At 36.8% G+C, this 19,432-nt stretch overlaps 3 protein-coding genes across 4 annotated transcripts; 2 read left to right on the top strand and 1 right to left on the bottom strand.

The window, feature by feature from the left end:
* The first annotated feature begins 7 nt into the window (after window positions 1-7).
* Window positions 8-3,662, top strand: LOC145222113 (translin-associated factor X-interacting protein 1-like). Of its 2 annotated transcripts, XM_080088141.1 has the most exons (15): window positions 8-143; window positions 203-355; window positions 417-593; window positions 675-803; window positions 859-995; window positions 1,137-1,281; window positions 1,338-1,535; window positions 1,598-1,697; window positions 1,759-1,900; window positions 2,128-2,281; window positions 2,407-2,527; window positions 2,722-2,805; window positions 2,870-3,012; window positions 3,149-3,271; window positions 3,385-3,662. In XM_080088141.1, the coding sequence occupies exons 1-15, from the start codon at window positions 9-11 to the stop codon at window positions 3,577-3,579; spliced, it is 2,136 nt and encodes a 711-aa protein (XP_079944267.1). In that variant the 5' UTR covers window position 8; the 3' UTR covers window positions 3,580-3,662. The 2 variants fall into 2 exon arrangements, with proteins under 2 accessions (XP_079944267.1, XP_079944268.1); XM_080088142.1 differs by lacking the exon at window positions 675-803.
* Window positions 3,651-4,901, bottom strand: LOC145222116 (uncharacterized). Its single transcript, XM_080088144.1, has one exon. The coding sequence runs from the start codon at window positions 4,818-4,820 to the stop codon at window positions 4,230-4,232; it is 591 nt and encodes a 196-aa protein (XP_079944270.1). The 5' UTR covers window positions 4,821-4,901; the 3' UTR covers window positions 3,651-4,229.
* An 8,092-nt stretch (window positions 4,902-12,993) lies between these two features.
* Window positions 12,994-15,451, top strand: LOC145224273 (trypsin-like). The gene is made up of 8 exons (XM_080090741.1): window positions 12,994-13,132; window positions 13,323-13,358; window positions 13,483-13,624; window positions 13,733-13,880; window positions 13,965-14,094; window positions 14,551-14,723; window positions 15,048-15,164; window positions 15,338-15,451. The coding sequence occupies exons 1-8, from the start codon at window positions 13,051-13,053 to the stop codon at window positions 15,380-15,382; spliced, it is 873 nt and encodes a 290-aa protein (XP_079946867.1). The 5' UTR covers window positions 12,994-13,050; the 3' UTR covers window positions 15,383-15,451.
* The last annotated feature ends 3,981 nt before the right edge of the window (window positions 15,452-19,432 follow it).

Here is a 19,432-nt window from a genome sequence, read left to right as displayed (position 1 = left end):
ACTAAAAAATGTCAATTAAACCGCCAAAACTTCCTCCAATTCAGTCCGGTCCCAACAGGTCTGACACCACAACACAAGTAATGTCACAAGCTGATAAGATGAAGTCAGTTACTTCTTACACACTCGCTGGAGACAGCACCAAGGTTAGTGACAGGTAAAAACAAACACTATGTATAATCATTAATCAACACATAATTTGCAGCATGTTTTGCCAAGACAAAGCAACTTGAGACCTGGACAAGACACAAAGTCTGGTGAAATTGAAACATGGCCAGCATATGCCAGTCGCTCTATGTTGAATGCAGGAATATCATCTTCAAGTATGCAAGATGACAAAGTTGTTACTAAGGTTGAGGTATGTTATCACTTCTTTGTAAATTTGTTGGTATATTTACGAAATCAACCATTGTTTTCAGAAAGCAATATCCCACAAACCAAAGTTTTTAGCTGCTTTGGAGAACTATGTCAAAAAAGAAATTGTTCAGCTAAACTGCACTGATCCCAAGCCAAGTGAACTTCGGTTACAAGCATACAGAGAAGTGTTCGAGTACTTAATTGAAGACTTCAAAACCTACAAGCCTTTGTTATCTCAGGTATATAGAAATATGTTTCAATTAAATATCATTTAATAGCTGAGGAGTAATTTGTTTTCAAATGTGATCAATGACTTTTAGATCAAGAACGAATATGAAAAGATGCTAAGTCATCACCGACAGAAAATTCGTGAATTAGAACCTCTAAAATCAATGCTCATAACAGTATCAGAACAATGCGACCAAAAAATCCTGAAAATAAGAGAACAGGTATATTATGTCCTTAAAGATGAGCAGTATATGATTTTACATTAAAATATTATAGGAACGCCAAGAGATCATTACCCTTCGTCAAAACAAGTTGGAGTTGTTGAAATATATTGACAGCATGAGAGAAAATGAAAAATCGCTTCAAGCCCAGGTGGGAAAACTACAAGAAGAACTTGCTGAGGAGTATAGAAGGTTTGTGTGCTGTCACTTAACACTGTAGTACAAAGTTGTTGAACTAATGTTAAATAGGTTTGAACTGTGAAAAGTGTGTTATAAAAATATTTATATGTTGCTTGAGTGCTTTGGTTGAAATCATACAATCTTTATTGTCAGGTACCGAAATGAATGTGATATGCGCAAACTTCTTATCTCTGACATGAATGACTTACGGCACCAGCAGGAAGATTTGAAAAGGGCAGCTGGACAAGGGTCTGTAGACGCAGATGATGACCCAGTTAGGCTAAAACTTTCCCTACAGGTATGAAGTGTATAGTGCGAAGTAATTTAAACCAAATTGACCCTCACTGTTTGTAGGTTGCACGTGAGGATCTAACCAGACAAGCTGAGCAGCTCACACGAATGCAGGCAGATTATGGTGATGTTGTTCCAAGAAGGGACTTTGAAATGCTTGAAGCCAAACATGCAGAACTAAATGAAAAGCATGAACAATTACAGTCAGACTTTAAACAACTCAAAGATGAGCATGAAACCATCCTTGATGTGCATAAGCAGGTAAGCATTTTAAACATGAATGGTTATGGACAGTTTCAGTTTTTATTTTCCTTTTTGTAAAGGTAATGGACCAAAGGGATGAATTTTACACTGAAATGGAAAACTTACGAGAAACTGCAACACCTCGACCAACATGGGAACTTTGCTCAGATGCTATCCCAGGTATCACACCCATAATTAAAGTTAATTTGAAGCATTTTAACTGTAACGTTTTTAATCAAAGCTGGACCAGACCATTGGGCTGAGGTGACCTCTGGAAAACGCAGTCAGCAAATTTTGGAAGCATTACTTAAAGAATTTAAATCTGGTGGATCACAAGGCCCAGATACATTCGAAGGAAAGGGAACTGGAGATGATGTCCCAAAGTACGAATAATTTTTATTGTTTTGTTAAGTGTTTTTAAGTTATGAAACAGACATGAAATAAAGCCAGTTGAGCAGGCAGTTTGTAATAAAAGCAAGTGAAGATGTAGAAAGAATGTGAAGGCCAAGTTAACTAGAAGTAGAAGAAAAAACAGTATGAGAATGAGGTGGGAGGAAAGGTATGTAGTTTGACTTTGAATCTATGTTAATTTATGTTTCTATTTTTGTAGATTTCTTAGGTATGAAGGTGACATTAGGAATCGTAAGATGCGAAAGTCAGAGCTTTCTACCCTTTTGAAAGAAATTTGGGCTAAAAAAGTCCAAAGTGATGCTGCTCTTGGAAGTCGACAAGAAATGACAGAATTTCTCCACACATTTTTCCTGGTCTGTTTCAAATTATAGAATGTTTATTGGACAAAATTGATAAACACATTTATTGTATATGCTATGAAACGCTATAAATGATACCATGTAGTGTCAACTGATCTATGTACTAAATTTTAATGCAGGGAAAATTCAACAACATGGAGGACATGGCAAGTGAATGGGGTTACTCTCTTTATGATGCACTTAACAAGTACAAAGAGGAACCGCAAGTTGAAGTTTTTCTGAATGTTATCTTAGGGGAAGGTAAATTTGTATTTCATTCAGCAACAGATAAATGGCAAGGTAGCAATGTTCTACATAATTTTTCATATAACTGTGCAACATCCGTGATAAATGTGAGATGTGCAAGCTGTGGTAACACACAAGTATTGAGCTCAGCACACTTTTTTGTCCACAATGGCACCTTCAGAGAAAACATTAGTGTTTATTACCACTAGGAACTGAGGATCTCTATTATCGACAAATGGATTTAATACAAAAGGTTATGGAAGAGTTGAAAAAAGCTGACACAGAATCAACAGGTATGGGTTGTTTTTTTACAGGTTTTAATGCTATTATACCATGTCTACATTTTTACATGTGCAGGAAAAGTAGGTTTGGAACAGTTCAATGCCACACTGGTGTCTTCATTTACACTTAAAAATGATGTAAGTATCAATGCCCTACTCAAGGCAGCAGCAGAAGAACTTGAAGTTTCACTTGAAGATGATCCAGTGTTGGATTACATGGTAAATTTTATTTTATGCTGACCCTAAAAAACAGTGGTAAAAGTAAAAAAAAAACAAGTGATAAATTTAATATGTCACTGTGTAAGTTAAAATAGGATGGCATGAAACAAAATCACTACATTCTTGTATCTTCAAGGTCTTGTTCACTGAAGATGAGGAAGGGCATACTGGTCCCTTCCTGAACACCATTAGAATCCAAGAGGCAGAGGAAAGGGAAACATATATATCTCAGTTATCAGAGCAACTTGAAGCTGAACAAGTAGGCTCGCATTGATATACACACAATAAATTTAAGGCTGCAGTTGTTTCTTATTTGATGTGTAGAACCCCAAATTTTACAAAAGGTAATAAACAAGCTGATGTTGTCTTCAGGTTTCTTCAAGCGAGCTGCGAAGCACATTTATGATGATTGACCCTGCAATTGAGTCAGCACAAATGACCAGCTATTTGCAAATTGCTTTTAAAGCAGCTATCACCGAACTGGATGACTTGGAACCAGTAGATAAAGAAATAGTGTTAAATAGATTACGAAAAGGTGGTGTGCATAGAGTTGGCATGGTGTATTAATGTGATCATTGTGACTTACTAGTTTTTTTTTTCGTTTGACATCTGGTCATGGCACTTAATAAATCATCAAACTGGTAACGAAATGCATTTATTTTGGATCGTTTGCAAGCGACAGTTTAAAAAAATGCTAGCAAAGACAAAATAAACATTAATCATAGGCATCTCATTAGCAAATTTGCAGGTGCTTTAGAATTTATACACTTACGGAAGACCATTTTGTAACAACTTATGATTTTGGTTAACTGGCCATAAAAAAATTCAATCCTTTCAAATGATCATGTACAATATAGCAAGTAAACCAAAATCATTTGCAACAATGGAGCTAGCATAAAAAATGTACACAGCTTCATTTCATTTAAACAATGAGTTACTAAATGTACTTTTAAACCTCGCTTGACTTAATTAATATTCTGGTGTAGTGCAAAAGACATAAACACGAATGTTTGGTCCAACACCAAGGAAAGACTTAGCTTTCACAGCCAGTCAACAAAATAATGCACACAGGTAAAGTACTGAAGCACTATTTTTGTTGTCAATATGCCTGCTGACCAAGAATTACAAGTGACCATTAGGGGACCATGGAGTACCAACAAATAGTCACCCTACTTGAGTTGACTGCAAGACCTTGTGTTTGTGTCACAGGGAATATATCAATATCCCCCTGATCCATTATAGGACATGTTGCTGTTGCTATATTGTTGATTTTGTTGGTATCCGTTTCCTGCACCTTGATTACTTGGTTGCTGACCCCAGCCTTGTTGGGCTTGTTGTTGGTTCCAGGCAGCATATTGGGGCCAGTAAGCCTGACCCTGTTGCCAACCGTAGCCCTGTTGGTTCCACGCACCATACCCTTGGCCTTGGTAGTAATTTTGCTGTTGCTGCTGTTGTTGCTGTCCATAATATGACTGGGTTTGTCCAGCGGCTGCACCACTACCACCGCCAAAACTGTTTGGTGGCTTGTTACCCGCACTTGCTGATTTCTTCTCAGCATAATTGACAATAATAGGTCTGCCTCGAATTAGTTTGTTGTTCATTCCTCTGATAGCTTCTTCCACGGAATGTTTATCTTTAAACGTAATGAAACCAAAGCCTCTAGATTTATTTGTCTCTTTATCACGCAATATTACTGTATTGACAATTTCTCCATATTGTTGAAAGGCTTCAGTAACTTCTTGCTCCGTGGCTTGAAAATCTATACTTCCAACAAAAATTTTCATACTGTAGTCATCGTTGTAACTCATTTTGCTTCCTTTCAGTTAACTTTTGTCTATTTTATAACACGCAGATAAAAGGACTATAAATTATTGAAAATAAATACGTTTAAATGTGGGTTGGGCAACAAAAAACAATTGTTAATGTCCGTGATTTTATCAATCAAATGTTTATTTATAAGTAGTTTGTAAAAATGGCACATGCTGTTTAAAAGTACACAACATCTTTAAGAGTACAAAACGTTTTTCTTTGACATTGTAAACAAAGAATTACTTCAGTGCCCCAGTTGTACTAAGAAGTTTTACTGGTGCTTGGCCCACCATGAAAATCATTGTTCATGCGAAGTTAAATTGAACAAACATTCCAATAGGGAAAATAATCCCAAAAAATTTATGGGGGGCAATGACTCTAATCATTTATACTGCCGCCAGTGATAATTCTATGTTCTGCCCGATTTCTAAGACACCCTAGTATTGAGTAAGAGTTTAACTATAGTATTAACCCATTCAACGTCAATATATGAATGTAATAAGGATTGTAAACCTTAGTTTGTTTACAAACTGGCAATCAAAAAAACAAAACAATTTGTTCAAATATATATTCATTTGAGCTTCATCTGTTTTAACTGTCAAAAAGTCATGTGAAACAATCAAAAATGTTTCGCTTACCAAGCAGCTAAAATGGCAGTAACAGTTTTTTTTTAGTTATCAGGTCCGATCGACTTCCACGCAATACACTTTACAAAACTTAGTTGTTTTTTAGTTTTTTTGCATTCGCACGTGCCATGAAATGCTGTTGCGCAAGCAATGTCCGCCACTGTCTCTACTCTCTGCACAGTAAGATGCGTAACGTCCGCATTAACGTAACACATCGAAAACAAAATTTAGGCTTATTATTCGACATATATACAATCTTAAGGAGAAGGTCTGAAATAAACATGCCGAACAATTAACGAAGCGCTTAGTACTTTAATTAAGAATCAATCATTTGCCGTTGCTTCAGGTTACTTCGGATGAGAGGGTAACAAAGTTAAAGTTATAAATTCTGTTTGCAATCGTTCCAAAAATATTGCAGCTTCAAACTTTAAGAATACATGCATTTATTGTCACTTAATTTAATCATGTTTATAAATGCCGATTTTTTTTCTGTAGTGGTTATTGACGTCACCTGTTTCTGCGTGTATCAGGCCGATTGTACAATTTGCAATGGCAGGGAATACTCGTACTGCAGTTGCACAGAACCTACTAAAGATGTATTAAAATGATAAATCGCTTGGCGTAACAAGGGTTCCGACCCATGTGTGCCCATTAAACAAGCGCACATAACAATAATGCTGCTCAAGTCAACGAATCTCGATTTATACAGTATTATCAAGCCAGCAGACGACAGGTAAAAGTTGTGAGTATCATCATTTGTTTTTTAAAATTTCAGAAGCGATTTTTGCCTCTTCACACTTTGAAAGTTGGACATTACAAAACTGTGCACAGATAATCTATTAACATGTTTACTTTGCTGACAAAAATGATTGGCAATGTAAATGTAGGCTTATTCGATTAGATATATCATTTAGTACGTGCTGTCATATAATTATGATAATCCTTTTCAATAAAACTTATAGCAATGATCTTAAAATACTATTTGATTGCTTTTCAGTTTAATATTTTATTAACTAGAAATAGAAAAAAAAGTAATAACACGACATTACATTTTGAAAAGGTCTAGTTTATGGTGGAGCAGTTGTTTTAAAGTATTTCGAATCTTATTTCGATTGGTATATTGGAAGTTATAAACTATACTATGTGCAAAAACAGTTCCGTACCCTAGCCTACATACCCTAGCCATAGGCTACGGTATGGCGGAATACAGGCTACGTTTTTCACATTTGGTACGATACGGTCCCGCGGTATGATCTTTGTAAAGAGGTACGGCAACGCAAATAGAATACTGGTCCTCTTCGAGAAGTTAACAATTCGCCACCCTATACCAGTGCTTCTTAACCTTTTTGGTGTGGTTTCCCACTAAAGTCAAATCACCAACTTCGAATTTAACTTCGAATTTTTATAAACATGTTTTGTGCCCTACGTTAACAAAAAAATATTCTTTAAATGAAATAATTTTGTGGAGCGCTTTGGTCTGGACCCTACAGGTATACTGCAATCTTATTTAGTTTAAATAGTGCTACGGTGATTGATGGTTTCAGTCTTGTCTGTGATGTAACAAACGGCCTTTGGATTTCTATGTGTCTCGTAAAATGTAAACCTTGGTTAAATCAATCTTACATGTTGTTGCAGAAATTTTTTAGTAATGTAGCTATCAACGGTTAATTCAAAGCCGGTTTCGGCCATCGAGCCCGAGTTTGCTCTTTTCAAGCTTACATAATTTCCCTCCGAAAACATTAAATTTCCCACTGGTTAAGAATAAGAACCACTGCTATAGTCAGATTGTAAAGGCGGGCAACAACTAACTGAGGAGTCAACGGAAACTGAAGTCAGAATTTCAAACCGTTTTTTCTTTTAGTCAAAAATGTGAATTTTTTTTATGAAGGGGTTTATGGCCCTTTATTCATGGAAGAAATATTGTTTTCTTCAAAAGTCGAACCGGAGTTGAACCTTATGTTTTGCCTAACTGAACCAGTAACGATGTATAGGCTTTAGGGTTACCATCAGAATTTGGGCGTAAAATCTGCGTACGGAATTGATTTTCAAAAACAAACTCCAAGTAGCTTAACCTACAGTAGTTTTCACAATTACTTTATAAGGGAACTAGAAGGTTTACATTACAACTGGTGTCTATGCTGATTTTGATGTACGATGCACCCTACCGCGTATATTCGACCACGCGTCATGAAACTAACAATATTCTGTGAAAAGGAACGGATCTTTGTAAAATTTTCTGTTTTGCAGCTTATTTGGAAACAAAACAGCGCTTTTTTATCTCTGCGACAGTAATAATATTTTATCGAAAATGGCACTGTTTGGGTTAGTGGTGTCGCCAAAGACAGTTACGCCTGAAATTTTGCCCACGCCGATATAGTAACCCTAGGTCAGTGGTTCCCAACCGGTGGTGCGCGACGAAATTCCTGGTGATACACGAGCACCTTTCGGTATTATATTTTTTCTTGCACACAAATCGCTTATTCTAACAAAAAACGCTTAATTAATTGTTATTTAAAACACCGGGATGCGTATCACTTGGACGTTGCATAAATTGATTGTTTTGTTTATTGATTCTTATCTAAGCAATCCACATACAGCCGTGAGCTTTGCATGGCTGCGACGTGTGAGAGTGCTGGGTGAGGAAAAGGGAGAATCACAGCTCGCCTTATATACGCAAGCATTACACATGGAATAGTGAATGTAGCTAAACAACTGGGCAACGACGGAACAATGAACATTCGTTAAAGCACGCGACTTAAATTTGCGATGCAATGAGCTGTTGCTATGCAAACTCCGAATAAGTCAATTATAATTGACTATAGTCGTGCAAAGACTGTTTGATACTGGAAAATGCCTTAAAGCAGTGCAAAAATGATGAATCGATGTTAATTGCAGTACGCCAGGCCCATGTGCCGCGATCGCTGGTCTGCATAGACTAGTGCAGTGATTTTCAACCGGTGTTCCGCGGAACACTGGTGTTCCGTAAAAGATCGTCAGGTGTTCCGCGAGAAATTTGCTGGTTTGAATATAGGGTTCTAATGTTTTAGGCTTCTATGCTTTGACTAGTGTTTCATGTCGAACACCCATTGAAAATCACTGGTCGTGATGTGCAATTTAGCGGTTACTGCGATTTAGCGTTTTAGTGTCCCCCCTAGTTGTTTCATTGCATCAAAAATTGTGTTTGGTGTTCCGCAAAATTATTTTAATGCATTAAGTGTTCCGCGGCTTAAAGAAGGTTGAAAAACACTGGACTAGTGGTTCTCAACCTTTTTTCTTTCGTGGCCCACTTTCATTGCACAAAAATTCTGCGGCCCAGTAAATTTTTATGAAAGAAAGAAACTAAGTTATAAAGTAGGTTCAGAACAAAAAAAAAAACTGCAGGACATATTTCAAGCAGATAATAAGTTCGAAATAAGTTAAAGCAAAAAAATCATAAAACAGCACTTTCCCTTCTTTAATCAAGCACTTTAGTTATGACCGAATAATTGGACAGTTGATAAGCTGCTATTATCTGTCTTTATTGTAATCACAAAGTAGTTTATTACATCATAAACATACGGGGTTGCAGAAACTCAAAGTAACTATACCGTAAATAGAATAATTCAAATTAATTTACATTCCTTCTCAATTCCTCCCCAGTAAGACATTATTTTTGTAAAATTGAGTGTAGTGACACAAATGAAAATTCTTAAAAAAACTTTCTATTTGATTGGTCTGTGGCCCAATCAAAATGCTTCCACGGCCCACCAATGGGCCATGGCCCACTGGTTGAGAACCGCTCACATAGACGGTTCAGGGCTGATCCCAGTTTTGAATTTATGTTCTTCTCAATCAAAGTTAATTATTGACGGATAAACATAACCGACATCTTTTTGTATAATCCTTGTGAAAAACGTTTGTGGCTTTCAAAGAAATATTCGTGATTACGAAAGTTGCAGAAAATAAAATGCACACTATAATGAAGATTTGAAACTTCCGAAGCAGTAATGCGCAAATGCATGCAGAGCTGTGCTAATTCGCGTTTAAATGACCGCGTGTACAATGCTAGTGTTTGTGATTTTCAGTGCTGATCAACATCGGACTGTGTCTTACACGGCAAAATTTTCCGTCTAATGTCGTGATTCATGACACAATACAAGATAAAGACGGCGATCCCTTGAGATCCGTTTACCACACCGTTTATATACAAGAATATAACGTTTGAAAAATCGTTTCCGATTCCTGCAAACAAATAAACAAGAAACAGCATGTTGCGTGCTTTAGCACGATTCTCACAAAGTTTAATGTTACACATACCTGTAAAAAATGCTAAACTCCAAGTTCCACCAAGCATTACAAGCAGGAGAACGAGTGACTTTATTGCCTTTAACGCCTTCTCCAACTCGGTATTTTCATTTCGGTTCTGCATTGCGCTTACCACGTGGATCGTTTTCAGTGTAATTATGAAGTTAATGATAAGGACAAGGGAAAGAGGGGTGACAACTGTGGCGTAAAATATTGTGGTTTCTGGAGCTAGCCAGCATTTGTCATACTTGGGAATCATTACTGATTGATTTTTTAAGTTGCTGCACTGCCTAAATATTGTTTGAGGTTTCATGTAGTTTTCGTGGGAAATACTATACAAACGGCTGCGACCACTAAAAAGACGGGCACAACCCAACCAACCACCACAAAAGCTTTGAAACGAACTTTGGGATTTTGTGCCCCAAAACTATAAGGAAATGAAGTTGCCATCAGGAGACGGACTCCTTCAACAAGAAACCACATACCTGCAACAATAATTGGCGTGATGTTTACCTGATGAAATCCTCATTCACAAAAAAATGTGACTCACCAACACACATCAGGAAGTAATGGAGCATCACAGTGTAAAGCACACATGAGATCTCATGCACAACTGCAATATCATGTAACATGTTGATAGTATGAAGAAGTCGGAGCCACCGACAAGTTGAGTTGCACCGAAACTATGTCATCATTGCTTTGCTTGTATTTGTAGATGATTGCAATAGTAGCTACTATAGAAATACTATTGACAATGACTCCGTGATGTAGGATGTAATCTTAAAATAGAATCAAAGTAACTTGCTGAAAATAAAAGTTAATTGTTTTTTTTACCTTTACCCCAATCGGTATGGTGATGGATTCAAAAGCCAGAAGGACAGTAAAGATTGTTAGATGATTGCAAAAACAAGTGATGTTTCCCGTTGCGTCGTCAGTGTTGGTGATGCAACCAGAATCCGAGCGCTTTTTTGTCGCTGGATCATAAAATAAGCATATCGGTTTCAGTTTCTTCGTGTTTTTCTTTTCCCGGACGATCTCCTTGCAGACGGAATTTGGTAAGATAGGGTCGACTACAAAGCTTGCATTTCCTGGCAGTTGACTTGCCTCGGTAGAAAGCAAGAGGCTATCGGCGTCCCAACCGACAATGACGATATAAGTTGTGTTTTCCGTAGCCAAGTATCGCGTTGTTGCGACGGAACCCACTTTAGCAACTTCAGTTGGCGCTGATATGTTCATCTTGTAGACAAACACAGCAGCAAGGATTCGGCTCACGTTGTTTGTTTGTAACGTAAAGTCAACGTGAGTTGATTCCGGGATGAGATTACCGATATATGTGATAAAAATTTGCATTTCAAATTGCTGAGTTACTGTACTATAGTTTTTTGACTACTACATCTGTTGCGTTCATTTTGCATCATATTGAAAGCCCAGCCAACATGGTATGGACGAAAGAAAAAAGGAAGAAGACCGCTTTTGCAAACATTTATTTCAGAAACTAGCTCTTACATGAAAAAATAAAAATTTAATACTGACCTTTCCAAGCGGAGCACGTAAATTTGACGTCGATGTATTTATGAATTCCACGACATGAGTTTTCGATTGCAAGTAAAAATTCAAAAGTAATGAAGCAATTTGGTTTGTCTTGACACAATTGTATGATTGCATTTGATCCCCGAGATCCATTGCACCTTATATCTTGCCCCCATCGCGACTTACAGACTCTAGAACAAAAGAATACTGTATTTAACATCACAGCAAATTTTAAATTATAATTTAAATAATTATTAACCAAAAACATCCAATGTTCATATAAGTACAGTCCACACCAATCGCACTTACTCCGAGTTGGGGTATGAACAACCATAGAAAGCTGAAAGTACTTGAATATATTTTCCAGCAGGACAACTGATATTCAGGGAAGTATACCTGCATACTACACAAACACTTTTTTGATTTTAAACCATTTCATTTTATTTCAAAAATACATTTACTTCTACATCTTTGGTAACCTTCATGTTGTCGACATCTAGTTGCACCTTGAGTGGGTCGAACTGGCAAATACAAATTCCAATTAATCGTGGAACAAAGAATCCTTAACTAAGCCGCAAATAGCTCATTATGTGTTGTAGAGTCAAACATTTAGCAGGTACACTTATTTTTAAAACATTTAACAACTTAAATTATGTGGCGCGTATGTTTCACATAAAAGTCTGTATACTTTTCAATGAAAAACACAAACCTCTGTAGAGTTACCAATCGGTGTGTTTATACATTAACGGCAGTGGTTGCGTTTGTTGACTTACCAATGTAACAGGATAAAAGCACAAAAATCATCACTTCTACCAAACAAACTGTTGGATCTGGAGGCACGTTTTTTTGCTGTATCCCAAGCACGTTTGTTTAAAAGCCAAGTTGTTCGAAACTTTCTTCCGATTTGACGATATTTCGTACGTTACAGAATCAAACTAACCAAAATATCCACGGTGGCCGCCACCTTGCTTTAAAAACCGAATGTGGCGGCGCCAACCCGCCACCGCCTACTCGGCGCCTATGCCTGTAGCTGTTTCTTTATGTATATTGACTCTGGGGCTAATTGCTGTTTGCCGAAATTGCTTTTGTGGTGACATGGACATAATAAAATGTTTGCAGTTGTTGTAGTGTGCGCAAAAAGAGCCTTGGGTATTGTTTTTTCTAAATACAAAAAAGCTCCGTTTCGGCCAAATTTAAAAAAAGTTCGGGCCGAAACCGAAACATCGCCAAAGGGCATATACAGAAACTTTGGTGCATCACTAATTGTAACTATACTGCGTGTGCTCAAATTAATTTCAAACGTTTCCAGAATTTTTTCATAGTGTGACGCCGGGCGCCGTACCAGGCGCGCGAGTTCCTGACGTTACAGTGTCTATTGCAACTGGTGATTGGACTTAAATGTTTGACCTGGGGCATAGTGAAACAGAGGTTTGTTCCTTGTGCAGACTACAAATTCTTTTTCCACCACAGCGGATCACTATATAATGCCTACTCACAGCATGAGAGGTTAATCCGGAGTTCGACAATAACTAACAATGGTCAGGTCGGAGCCTGGATATCATACGTGTTATATTTTTAAAGTGAAATAAAATTTGTTTCTCATCGACAATGTTTTAAAAGTTTAAATAATAAAAGATCATCAAATTGGGTCGATTTAGGGTATTTTGTCTGTGTCCAGACTTTAACGGTACTATATTGACATGAAACTCGCTAATTTGTTGTTACTTCAGTTTCAGATTTTTTATGTACTTTATTCGTGGATCAATCAGTGTAACGATCGATTTACAAGATGAAAGGACAAATATTCATCTCAAATATATTGCTCATTAGTGTTTTGGGCGTATTTTTGTTAAGCTCTCATGCTGTTTCAGGTTTACATTTTTGTTTATATTTGTTTATGTTTCATTGTTTTTCTTTAACTCCTAAGTTTTGTTTTTTTATTATTTTAAATTTAAGTTAAGTGTAATTGCTAAAATTTTTGTTTTGCGTGTTCAAAAAAGAACTTGATAGACCAGCAGTGTGGCCATTATGAGCACGTTTACAAATATTTTTATGTTTTAGGAAGAAACTTGAATAATCCCAGCGCAAGAATCCTGGGTCTGTATTGCAATAAAACTTGCTTTGGGAGTGTTGTTTTTTAAATTTGTGTTGTGTTAAACGCAAAATATTTTCTTTAGTTATTCTAAATGTATAAAAAACGATTTTCAATATTTGTCTTTAGAGGGGTCAACAACTTTCGAGGGAGACTGGCCCTTCATGGCTTACTTATTTGTGAGGGTATATGGTCCTTTGGATGGCTTTATGTGCGGAGGATCTCTTATCAGCAGTCAATGGGTGGTAACAGCTGCTCACTGTATTCAAACGTATGTCCGTAAAATCCCAGTCAACACATGTGATAATTTTTTTCAAAATTTCTTGTACGGATAAATGAGTACTCTATTCTCAAACAAAAGCTTTGTTTAATTGTTTAGAGTCGATGCTAGTCGTTACGGTGTTATATTGGGAGAACACACGCGATCGGTAATGTCAGCAAACGAGCAAGTCTTTAATGTTTCCGGGATTGTGCGACATTCAAGTTACAACGATGTAACATTTGAAAACGACATTGCCCTTATTAAGGTACTTTCCAACAGCATACCATACATAACTGTAAATGTCAAAGCACATGTACTTCTGGGAAATGTTTTTACTCTACTGTTGTAGCTGTCGAAACCAGCTACAATCAATCAGTATGTGAGTCTTGCGAACTTGGCAGCAGCTTCTAATTGTTCTGTCCCCCAACCTTGGTTTCCTTTGGGATCATGTTATACACTTGGATGGGGAAAAACAACTAGTAAGTGCACAAAACCTGCCTTTTTAAACTCGGTGAAAACCTCGCTAATGTTATTATTATCGCTTTCAACGATTATCTCCAACGGGTTGTACTTGAAATTGACATGATACTGGAAATTGTCATTTAAAGGTTTATAAAAAGAAACCAAGATGCTACTTGCGTTGGTTGCACACCTTTTCGCCATGACGTCTGCATCACAGGTCCTTATATTTTATCCGCCAAGTATCCCCATGTTTTTCATTTATATATGAATTTTTAAAGTTGTGTGATTTGTTTAATAATACCTTATCTACTGGTGACTGAAGGTTGTGCACCTCTGGGTTAAACTGATGTGATGCGTAGAAATTACCCTTAAAACGGTGGGGTTGCCTGTCGCTGAATAGTAAAACGTAATTTATTAATCACCAACATTTTATGTACAATCACTTATAGTAACTTCTATTTTTCTTGGCCCAGATGCTGGCAACAGTTCTGATGCTCTCAAAAAGTTATCATCCCGCTACGATTCCCAAGTACTTTGCAACATAATCTCTTCAAGCTTGTCGTTGAAGTACGGAGGTCGTGTAGTGCATAGCTGCGAAAAGCGCATTTGTGCCAGCTCACCACAAATTGGTCAAGATTCATGTGAGGTATATTTTTTCAATGTTTCAGTCCACAACGTTTCACTTAAAAACAGAAAAACAAGTCCGTAAAACACTGAATCAGTTTCGTTTGAAAATTAACGGATTATCAGCAAATAAGTTAAAAAGGAATTCAGTAAAGTCGCGTTTTTTTGTCCAAAAACATGAAAAAGTAATTCGTATAACTGCACATTTAAATATATTTGATTAAATTTGGTATCTTGGATTTTTGTGGTTGTTTTGCTATATTTAAATTTACTTTACAAAATTTCTTCAACAAAATATAATTTCTTTTGGTATCGCTGTAACGTCTGTAACTATTTGTTTCTTCAGGGTGACGGCGGCGGTCCACTGGTATGTCGTCATTCAAACAACCAGTACTACGTACACGGTATTCTTTCCTATGGCACATATGTTTGTGGACAGGGCTTGCCTGCTGTGTTTACTAAAGTAAGTTACATTACACAACACTTAAAAATCAAAAACATCCCTCAAATCAAAGTAATCAACCCCAAGATTTTTTTCTGGTGTCCGAATTACAATAAGTTAAATTTTCTTCAAAAATATGTTATTGCTTGAGTTATAGTACAAATCTTGTTTACATCAAAGAATTTATTTTGCAGGTTGCCGAAATGCGTACATGGATCACTACAAACATTATTCTATAAAATGTGGAGATCTTTGCAAGCATATCGTTTGCTTTACATTCGGCCAATCAATAAAACGCTGCGAATGTACAGATGTATTTGTGTGTTCAGAAAGTCTTAATGTACAGACTTGATAAAGCATTACTGGTTCTTACATAAAGGCTACGGGATGTTTTAGAAGTACAACAATATGTTTGTAATCAACTTAACAAATGGCTCAAGCTGGCAACGGCAAAGGTCCATAAAACGTAAAAATAAAACCAAAACTTAGGAAAAGTTGGCATAAACAAACGCCAACAAAATGCGATGTATACGCTAAATACGGCAAAGTGGCTCCCATCAAACATGCATCATCTTCCCAAAAATTACTATCTTTTGACTTTTTAGCAATTTAGTGTAAAATCGTGATTTATTTTCTGCCAAGCAAATTTTGTGGCTTTGATTGTAAACATGCAGGTCTGTACATGTTTAGTATCGTTTTTGGTGTTTACTGTTCTAAAATATTTTATTCCCACTTCCTAGTATACGCCAAATCATTTACCTTACAGATAAGGTTGGACAATTTTAAGTTCAAAACCTTTATCCAGTCAATGCCGTTTGCAATACGAAGAGATCCGTCGGTCGGAAGGCATTTTATATGAGCACTGCACCATCTAGTGACATATCAAACATAAAATCGTCTTAACCGTCGTACTATACATATGTCGATCTTTAATATTCCGTATGTTTTTCGACTATTTTCAAAAAAACATAGCTCGCGGTAAATTTAAGAATGTTGAAGGGATTAAACAAATGATTGAACTGAAAATATAATTTTTAAAGCTTTTGCCAATTTTTTAATGTTTAGCTGAGCTAATTTGACACTACTTCAGCACTTTTAAAGTTTGAACCCACCCAAGGGCGTCCGCAGGTTTTTGGTTAGGGGGGGTCAAGGTGGGTTCACTCTGCCCTTTGGGCCGGATGCAAATTTTTTTAAAAATTTGACCATCACACCATCTAGACCAGTGGTTCTTAACCTTTTTATAACGGCCGAACCCCTACGATATTCTTCAGCCTTTGGTCGAACCCCAAAGGTACATCCTATAGGTTTTTAACCCATTTTGTTTGGTGGGTCATAATTAGTTTTTGTTCAAACGTAGTGGCAACAGTTACTGTTTGTCATTTTGTTGAATTCTGACATAATAGTACAACAGCGTACTTGTTTCATGATTGCTTTAATTTCGGCAATTTTTAGTTTTTACCAAAATAAAGCATTGTATTTTTAGCAACTTCAAAAAGATGAAGTAATAAGTTTTTGCTGCCAACAAAATTTCGTTGTGTTTCTGCTTACGAACAATGCTCTTTGTTATGTCAAAAAAGAAAATAAAACCTTAGTGCAGTGGTTCCCAACCTTTTTTTGACGCGACCCAAAATACTTCCCAAAATTTTGTTTTGTGGTCTCTCGCGACCCATGGACATACCTTCTTACTATTTTGGTCGTATTTTTGTCTCTAAATCACGAAAGTTTTTTAAAAATTACTACGCCAGTTTTGAAAAAGAAATTATCAAACAAATAATAATTGTTTTATTGACCAAATATTTCCATTTAGCCCGAACTTGAGAGCTGGTTCAAAGCATTATCAGCCAGACAACGCTCAACAGTGATCTAACACATATTTTATGACGTCACAAACAGAATTACCCATTATCACATCATGTTGTCACAAAATTATTATTTGCCAACAATTTAAAGTCTTGGGAAATAAAATAATAACACTACGAAACAAAGTCAAATAGTGGATGTTTTTGTTAAAAAAACAGGCGACCCAACAGAATTTTCAGGCGACCCAACTTTGGGTCGCGACCCATAGGTTGGGAAACACTGCCTTAGTGCATGGGTGCACAACCATTTTGCTAGGACGGCCGCATCGCAGATTCTTATTTCACCAACGGCCGCCATTTGCGTGCTTATTTTTGCTTTACAATACTTGGTTTATATCATGTATTTACCATCTAAAGCGCCCCAAAAGCCCAGATTATTTTCTAGTTCGGTGCACAGATTGAACTGCACAGCGAGGAGATCAGTCGTAAGTGTTTATGATGTCATAATCTATATTGTGATGCTTGTGGTACCTGTTTGTTCGCGTTGTTGGCACACAGTAGGCGTAAAAAAAGTCTGACACATATGGTTATTAAGCTGGTAATACTCTTTTTAGTACCACAAAAACTGTTTAGAGCAGTTTAAAACACCCCTGCATAAGTTTACCTTTCCAGTGTTTTAATATTGAGCAAATACAAATTGCCGTTTTAGCGACTATATAGACCTTAAAGTTTGACAAAAGCGAGTGTTTGTATTGTACTTCAAAAAGACCTTCGTCGAACCCCTGATTCGGCGTTACCGAATCCCTGGGGTTCGATCGAACTCCGGTTAAGAACCACTGCTTTAGGGTCTATAGTCGCTAAAACGGCAATTTGTATTTGCTCAATATTAAAACACTGGAAAGGTAAACTTATGCAGGGGTGTTTTAAACTGCCTAAACAGTTTTTGTGGTACTTAGAAGAGTATTACCAGCCTAATAAGTATATGTGTCAGACTTTTTGTACGCATATTGTCTGCCAACAATGCGAACAAAACAGGTACCACAAGCATCACAATATAGATTATGACATCATAAACACTTAAGACTGATCTCCTCGCTGTGCAGCTCAATCTGTGCACCGAGCTAGAAATTAATCTGGGCTTGTTGGGCGCTATTAGATGGTAAATACATGATATAAACCAAGTATTTTTAAACAAAAATAAGCAGGTAAATGGCGGCCGTTGGTGAAATAAGAATCTGCCATGCGGCTGTCCCAGCAAAATGGTTGTGCACCTGCACTAAGGTTTTATTTTCTTTTTTTGACGTAACAAAGAGCATTGTTCGCGTTGTTCGTAAGCAGAAAAACAACAAAATTTTGTTGGCAGCAAAAACTTATTACTTCATCTTTTTTATGTTTGTGTACAGATGCTAAAAATACAATGCTTCATTTTGGTAAAAACTAAAAATTACCGGAATTAATGCAATCATGAAACAAGTTGCTTGTATTATGATGTCAGAATTTAACAAAATGACAAACAGTAACTGTTGCCACTACGTTTGAACAAACACTAATTATTACTTACCAAACAAAATGGGTTTAAAACCTAGGATGTAACTTTGGGGTTCGACCAAAGGCTAAAGAATATTGCAGGGGTTCGGCCGTTATAAAAAGGTTAAGAACCACTGTTTTAGATCGACCCCATTAACCTTGAGTCTATAATCACGCGTGATGACTTCGGTTCATCAAGCACAAATCCTGTTCATTGATTTCTATTCTCGTTCGTTTTAATTTTGCTTTTGAACATTTCCGTTTTCTAATAAAAATGTGTAATATAAATAACTTACCGCGCCTACAAACGTTAAATTCATTTTAGTTCTATTCTAAACTCGAAATTCTAGATTCTATATTTGGTGTAAATAAGCGCGGGTTAATATTCTGTCAAAATCCGCTAATGTGTATTTCGCCAATTGATAAAGGTTGTTTTATGTTCGTTTGTTCGTGTGTTTCTTTTCATACAACTTGTGAAATAGTCATACCTATAGTGTCTACTCTAGTCTATGAGCAGTCCTAAGGAGTTAGAGGAGTGTTAAGGGCAAATCATGAAATTGTTTTGGCGGAAGCTCTAAACCAGGCTACTCAATTAGTTTTGTGAAAGGTCCAGATAAATAAGGTAAAAATACCAAAGGTCCGGACAATTCTGTCAGTAATGCAAACGTAACATGTCTTGACCTATTTTGGTTATCAGTAATGGGGAAAATCATGGTCCAAGATCATGTTTCTGAGATGTGACGTATGTATAGGCCTACGGCTGGGTGATTTACGATTTTACAGATGCCCTTCTGGCAAATACGAAGTTTGTATCGTTGTTTTGACGTCCATCATCAGGGTAACAACACTCTACTCGTCAACAAAACCCCGAAATCAACAAAAGCGAAACAACGATACGAACAACGCAAGGGCTTATTGACAGGTCATAAAGTAACTTCCAGTTTTTTTCCAATGTCGCTACCC

Source organism: Phallusia mammillata, chromosome 4 (genome assembly GCF_965637545.1).
Source record: "Phallusia mammillata chromosome 4, kaPhaMamm4.hap1.1, whole genome shotgun sequence".
Lineage (NCBI taxonomy): Eukaryota > Metazoa > Chordata > Ascidiacea > Phlebobranchia > Ascidiidae > Phallusia > Phallusia mammillata.
Note: the sequence above shows the minus strand (reverse complement) of the source record. Positions and strands in the feature narration are given on the sequence as shown.